General features: G+C 36.3%; 1 protein-coding gene across 1 annotated transcript in view; it reads right to left on the reverse strand.

The window, feature by feature from the left end:
* The window catches only part of LOC107749795 (proline-, glutamic acid- and leucine-rich protein 1-like), a 19,015-nt gene extending 12,988 nt beyond the window's left edge, over nucleotides 1–6,027 (reverse strand). The window contains exons 1-10 of the mRNA XM_016564972.1: nucleotides 5,862–6,027; nucleotides 5,455–5,519; nucleotides 4,197–4,302; nucleotides 3,922–4,071; nucleotides 3,187–3,258; nucleotides 3,055–3,114; nucleotides 2,790–2,946; nucleotides 2,117–2,249; nucleotides 1,894–1,981; nucleotides 1,679–1,767 (exon numbers count right to left, since the gene is read on the reverse strand). Of these exons, the coding sequence (XP_016420458.1) occupies nucleotides 1,679–1,767; nucleotides 1,894–1,981; nucleotides 2,117–2,249; nucleotides 2,790–2,946; nucleotides 3,055–3,114; nucleotides 3,187–3,258; nucleotides 3,922–4,071; nucleotides 4,197–4,302; nucleotides 5,455–5,519; nucleotides 5,862–6,002 (1,061 nt within the window). The 5' untranslated portion in view covers nucleotides 6,003–6,027. The remainder of the gene's footprint in view (nucleotides 1–1,678; nucleotides 1,768–1,893; nucleotides 1,982–2,116; nucleotides 2,250–2,789; nucleotides 2,947–3,054; nucleotides 3,115–3,186; nucleotides 3,259–3,921; nucleotides 4,072–4,196; nucleotides 4,303–5,454; nucleotides 5,520–5,861) is intronic.
* Between the last annotated feature and the right edge of the window lie 783 nt (nucleotides 6,028–6,810).

The following is a 6,810-nucleotide window of genomic DNA, read 5'->3' on the forward strand; positions in this document are numbered from 1 at the left end:
TGAATTTCGTTTTGTGAGGAGAACTGTTGAGGAAAAATAATAGAACCCAATTTTAAGTTAATCATGGTTAAGTTGGACATTCTGGCGGTGATTCAGGCGGTAGACAGTATTCAGGGGTTAAAGCAAAAAAAAAACCTGAGCCTGAACTTTTTCCGGGAGGCGGTGGCGGGCCGGGGCGGGGGTAGCACATGCAAAGCATGCAATGACTGTGGCAACTTTAACATTTGAAAGGATACTATGGCAAAGTTATTGCTCTCCTTATTCAAACTGATTTTTTCTTTCACAAGTATATGATTGACCTGAAGAATGAAAGCTAGGCTATATCATACACTTGGAAAATTATGAGCTATATCACCGCTTATCGACACTAGGGGTGTGACAATAAACTTAGCTCACGAGATGAGACAAAATGCATATACTTTGTTCAATAGAAAGAGATTTGAATGACAAAATATGCCTTTTAATTACAAAAAGTAGAACAATGCAGTTATATTCTGAAATGTTTTAACAAATCTAGGGCTTAACTAACAATTATTTTGCTAATCAAGTAATCTACTGATGTATGTTTTAGTAATACAATTATAACCAAGTGAAAAACAGGCTTTAATATGACTATATTTATATATAAATTAACGATGAGGCAATAATAATTGGCTCAAATAAAGTATCAAAACCAAGTACATGGTTTTATTGAACAACTGTTAAATATATAATGTAATATGCCTATATTATAACAAATACCTGCAGAGGGCGCCAACAGCCTGGTGATGTTTCCTGTGATTCAACTACGTTTAAAATCCATTTAATTGCAATATTTGGCCATATGCAAAGTGAGAAACTTTTATTTTGAAATCACGATCTACAATAAATCGCATATTTATAAATATGTTGATGTATTCTGTGTTGGCATAGGTTTATATATGACTTAAGTTACAAATTAAGTGAGATAACGCACAGTTTTCCCAGATGAACGTTAAGCAACCCAACAGAGGAAGAGCTTAGCCCCTTTCACACATACAGTCTTCACTGGTAAATTGCCGTTAAGAGATCATGTGTGAACAGGACCTTTTCAAAACTACAGCCAGGTAAATTTGTTCTGCCAATCATATCGTTCTTATGGAGATGACGTGATTACTCTGAGCTGTTTACAAAGCTCTGTTAATTATATAGAAAATAGCTTTTCTATATAAATATGGCTCTAGATGGAAATCTTTGACCATTGCGCCTCGCAGCTTTTTCAGAATGTGTCACGCTCACCAGCTGCAACTCTGCAGTCTCATGTTTATAGGACCAAAAATGTCTGATTGCTAGTCATGTTAGTTTGGTTGAGAGTGAAAGCTGTGTTCCTCTCATACATTGGTAGTCTAATTCATTAACTTATTATTATTATTAATCAACAAGTTTTTTTTTTAAATGTAGGAGGACTCTCTTATTTTCCCGCAGCTAAACGCCACACACCGGAGATCTGGCACGGTGCTGGAGAACTTTAAGCCCTGTGGTGTGTGTACCTACTTAACCATATTTTGCAGACAAAGCTACGAGCTAAATCTGTTTTTTTATAATTGTAAAAAATGCAGAAAGCTACAGTATTTAGTAATAGCTATATATAAAAACAATAGAAGTCTATGGAATGTCCCCATTTAGACAGTTGAGTAAATGTGTGCGTGTGTCTGCTTACGCCTTGATGAGAGCAGAGAGAAGCTCTAGAGTGTCGTTGTGTATAGAGGGTAAAACCAACAGCTTCAGACAGCCCTCTCCTGTTGGACTCTAAAACACACCCCTTCAATTAGTGTCCACATCAATGTTAAGCAAGTTCAGTGAATAATATCATGAACTGTGACCCTTTAATATTAAGATGCACATAAACATACAGAGAGAGAGTTAAAGCCTTACAATGCTCTTTGTGTTGACTGCCAGGGCTTGACACACCAATTTGAGAACATGCTGAACAGGTAGACGAACTGAAGATGCAGGATCAGCACTATTTGAGGGAAACACGTCTCACAAATCTGGACCAATATCTCAAAGATCTTCATTAAAAACAAACTAAGCTCAACAGACAGGAAAAAACAGCTTTACAAATAGCATGAATTTAGTCACATAACATCAGCACTACCTAAGAGTGTGTTTAATAGCCAGACAAACGGCCTTGTAACGATGATGGAGCTGAAGGATCAGAAGTGGATCTACATCATCCAGGGGAGGGAAAGGCAGTTCAACACCAGGACCCTCATACTGCACTGTTCCTTCTGAAACAGCGACGCCGAAAAAAATAAGTACTTAACACAAATGTTTCTCTCAACACAACACAAACTAGGGCTGCACGATTATGACAAAAAAACAAAATTGTCGATTTTTCCTTTGAAATTGTAATTGCGATTATTAATTTACGATTAAATGAATGATGTTTACACCTTTGTTTGAAGCAACTGCATGCCATATTTTTATATGAAAATAAACAAGCTGAAAACACTAACTGAAAAACTTTTATTGCTTTTCTATAGTATTAAGCCTCAAATGTCAACTATATATCGGATTGGTTTCTCTTTAAATAAAAAGGTAAAAATATGCATGGTATTATAATGTTACACTAAAAATAAAATTAAAACAAGATAACATGTAGAAAGAAAAAAAAGCATCTTAAGCGTGCAGAATAACATAAGTGGACTTTGAACGATTAATTGCTGCTTTGAACGATTATGTAATTGTGGCATCCGTAATTGTAATTGCGATTAGAAATTCGATTAATTGTGCAGCCCTAACACAAACACTCAGAACACACCACATACCTGTTTCTGCACCCTGGTACAACTGTCCCAGCATGCTATTGGCTGATGCTAGAAGGCAGTGCAGCTGATTGGTCCAGCCCTCAGCCCTGCGCCCTCCTCCCCCTCGTTCCAACACCCCACCGAGACAGGGCAATCGGCCAAAACTTTCACAAGCCACCTACCAATAAAGAAAAATGAAGATCATGATGCAGAAGTTTTGATCCATTTGTTTTGAGCAGTCAACTACGCACATTATCCTTTAATTCCACAACCAGATGTAACTAACCTCTTGTACTTTAGGATTATCTGAGTCCATCTTAGACAGGAAATACGCTCCAAGCTTTTCCTGTAAGGGACAATGATTAGCTTTTTCAGATACACAGTAACTGCACAAAAACATATTAATGATTATACTGACCCTCAGAGATCCACAGGCCCGTGGGTAGTAGATCATACACGCCATCATTCCTTTCATAGCAGCTAGGTGGCACTGTGACAAAAGAAATTGCTCCCTTTGATGCTTTTTGTGGCACAACCATTTTAATTGTTCTCAGTTTATTAAACAATATACAATACTGTTAAAAAGTTTGTGGTCTGTAAGATATTTTAATGAATGTTGCATTTATTTGATCAAAAATACAGTAAAAATGACATTGTGAAATATTATTACAAATTAAAATAACTGTTTTCTATTTTAATATATTTTGAAATGTAATTTATTCCTGTGGTGGCAAAAATTCCTGAGATGAAAATTCAGCAGCCATTCTTCCAGTCTTCAGTGTCACATGATCTTTCAGAAATCATTACAATATGCTAATTTGGTGCTCAAGAATCATTTAGTATTACATTATTAATGTTGAAAACAGTTGTGTTGCTTAATATCTTTGTGGAAACCATGACAAAATTGTTTAGGATAGTAAAAACCTTTTGTTTCAAAAAATATAAATGTCTTTATTGTCATCTTTGCGGAATAAAATATTAATTTCTTTAAATAAAAAACAACAACAACAAAAGTATTGACCCCAAACCTTTGAATGGCACTGTATATGAGGACAACAGTGACATAATAGTACAAAATAAATTTGATTTAAGACTACATTTTAACTGATCGAAATCTACGCTAAACGTGACATGCATATGCAAGCATTTTTACCTCAGATTTGAGACTGAGCAGGGAGGTCAGGATGCCCAGGATGGAGTTGAGTCCCACCTCCCTGGCTAGCTCTGGCAGCTGGGATGAGTACTGCAACATGTCCTGCAGCACACTCACAGCAAGCTGCGCTGTGGGGAGAGGGGCCTGCGACTGTGTGTTTGAGAACAACAGTAGATACATTACTAAATCATGCAGGATTGAATAATATCGGGAAAGACCTATTAAGTGGATCCAGGCAAGAGAATAGAAGGCAAATGCTTGAAGACATCTCTTACCTGAATGACCTGCTGCAGTGTTCGCAGCCATGAAAGGCAATGCTGCTGGAAGACTTCATTCGAACTGTCCTTCACCAGCACGGACAGGAGACAGAGACCCTCAAACCTGAAACACACGTGATCAAGTCCATATGAAGTCGAGATGAAACCGAAGTAGCGACAGATCTGTTTTTCCATATTGTGATATATTTCCGAGTGAATGTATTCGCGAAGAAGAAGAAAAAAAAAAGTAGGGTGGGGAGTTGATTCTATTCATCGGTTGATTGGATGGAGTTAGATCTGAATGTGAGTTTGCAGTCGGTTGTAAGAAAGAGGCGGGCTTTAAGTGGATTGAATGATTGGAGAAATCCAGCATACATCTCCAGAAAGAAGTCTGTTGTTTCACCGCAAGATCCAGTTATGACATTGAGTAAAAATTTTGATATCAAAATAAAATAAAATATCAATAGATGAATTGTTCACAACAAGATCATTAAAATGCATTTAGAATATGTAGATGCCAAACTTAATTGTTTTTGCTGAATTTCACACTGGTTATAAATAACACTTTGCAAAATGTATTTTGGGTCACATTCAGAGGCCCCTAAGAGAGAATCTTACTGTCACATTTATTTATTTAGTAGGCACTTTTATCTAAAACGACAGAGGAACACAACACATACAGCAAGTTATTCTAAGGCGGCAGTAGCATTGTTTTTTTTTTAACTGGAAAAAATGTAGATGTTCTTGGGAAATTATTGTTTTTATTTATTTATATATATTTACTTAGTAAACTGCATTCCTTTATAGATTACCTTTAGTCTCTTAACATCTAACCTCCTGTCTAATGTATGTATAATTTATTATTTGATTTTTAATCTTTATTATTATATTTTTCCCCTCTCTTCTATTTTTTCTCTATTCTATTAATGGTTATGTACCACCTTTGGTTTTAATCCTGAAATAGAAAAAAAGTGATAATGTAACAATTTATTTTCTTCTTGTAATAATGCTTGTTCTAACAAAACGTTTGAACATAAGGCAGTAACATGAAAAATACTGAAACACAAAGTTGCTGATTTGATCAGAAAAGGACAATCTAGAACTCAGATGAAAGTGTGAAATAAAGAATAAATGAAGAGTTGTTTTAAAAAAAGACTAACAGCATCGACAGGATTTGGTCAAGCAAGAAATGTCTTTAAATGTTAAATAAAATGCAATGGTAGGGCTGGGAAGATCTTGTGTAAAAAAAGACAGAAGTTTTACTCTGACAGCTCACCTGGTCTTACTGGACCCGAGGCGTGCATTACTGATGCCCACCAGACCACCCACAGCTCCCGTGCTCTGAAAAACCATTCAAAACCAGTGTCACCAACACAAACAGACAGATGAACATCTCCTCAGCGTGCTTTCAAAGGAAACAGAGAGGTATGTTAAAGGATAAGACTAACGTTACATATGAAACATACAAACACTAAACTAATGTGAACTTGATTATCAGCTCAGTTACCACACAAACGAGCACTATGGTCATTAGACATGTCATTAAATCATAATTATAATGTTTCGTATTCATATTCACATTGTAAACACTGCAAGCGAGGAACGCAACATCACCACAACGCTTCTATTTAAATCTAAGAAGCGCGCGTACTACCGTACTACCAGGAAAAACTTCAGTCCTACCTGAGTCCCAACCACTCCATGCTCACGGTAGTTTGCTAGAAGTGCAGGTAGATATTCAGGTCTATCCTCCTTCAGGACAGACACTACTCCTTCTGTTAAACGCGTTATGTTGGGGCCATGCAGCCAAGCCGCTGAAGCCATCTTAGCGCCCCTGTATGACGCGCAAATCCCGCGACGAGTGTATAGCTCGGTTGACGTCAACACGTCGCGTCAGCGTCTAGTCAGTACTCTCTTCTGTTAGGGGTAAGATAATAGAAACAATATCTGATCCTGAAGGCCATTTTCTTTTTTTATTGGTTACTTTAAATGATCGTTTCTTTGTTCTGGGTAACGTTTATGGATTTAATTCCACAAAAAATAACCTCAAATTATTTAATTCAATAGAAACACATTTAGAGTATTTTAAATCTAAATATCCTCATTTGTTTATTCTTTTGGGTGGAGACTTCAATCAAACTATAAATAATAATTTGGACAGATCACCACCTAGACTGTCTGATAGTTCATCAGGTTAAATTACAACATGGTACTACTCATAGGTTTAACATAGAGAGGCATTCGTCAAGGCTGCCCTATCTCGCCTTATCTTTTTCTGCTTCCTATGCAACTTTTAGCAATCCACATTCAAAATAGTAATTTGAAAGGTATCTCTGTGGCAAATCGATCAATATTACTAAGCCAACTGGCTGATGACACAACTCTTTTCTTAAAAAATAAAGATCAAGTTCCTTTAGCTTTAGACAAAATTAAGTTGTTTTCCTCTGCTTCTGGTTTATGTCTTAATATCCATAAATGTGAACTTTTATCTATAAAAGATTCTACTGATGTTAAAATTTGTGACGTCCCAGTCAAATCTGAAGTCAAATATCTAGGTATAATTATATGTAAAGATCAGAAAAAGAGATCAAAGCTTAATTTTGAACCTGTTACTCTCTCTATCCGACGCAAA

Source organism: Sinocyclocheilus rhinocerous, unplaced genomic scaffold (genome assembly GCF_001515625.1).
Source record: "Sinocyclocheilus rhinocerous isolate Xijiao unplaced genomic scaffold, SAMN03320098_v1.1 scaffold1131, whole genome shotgun sequence".
NCBI classification, from domain to species: Eukaryota; Metazoa; Chordata; class Actinopteri; order Cypriniformes; family Cyprinidae; genus Sinocyclocheilus; species Sinocyclocheilus rhinocerous.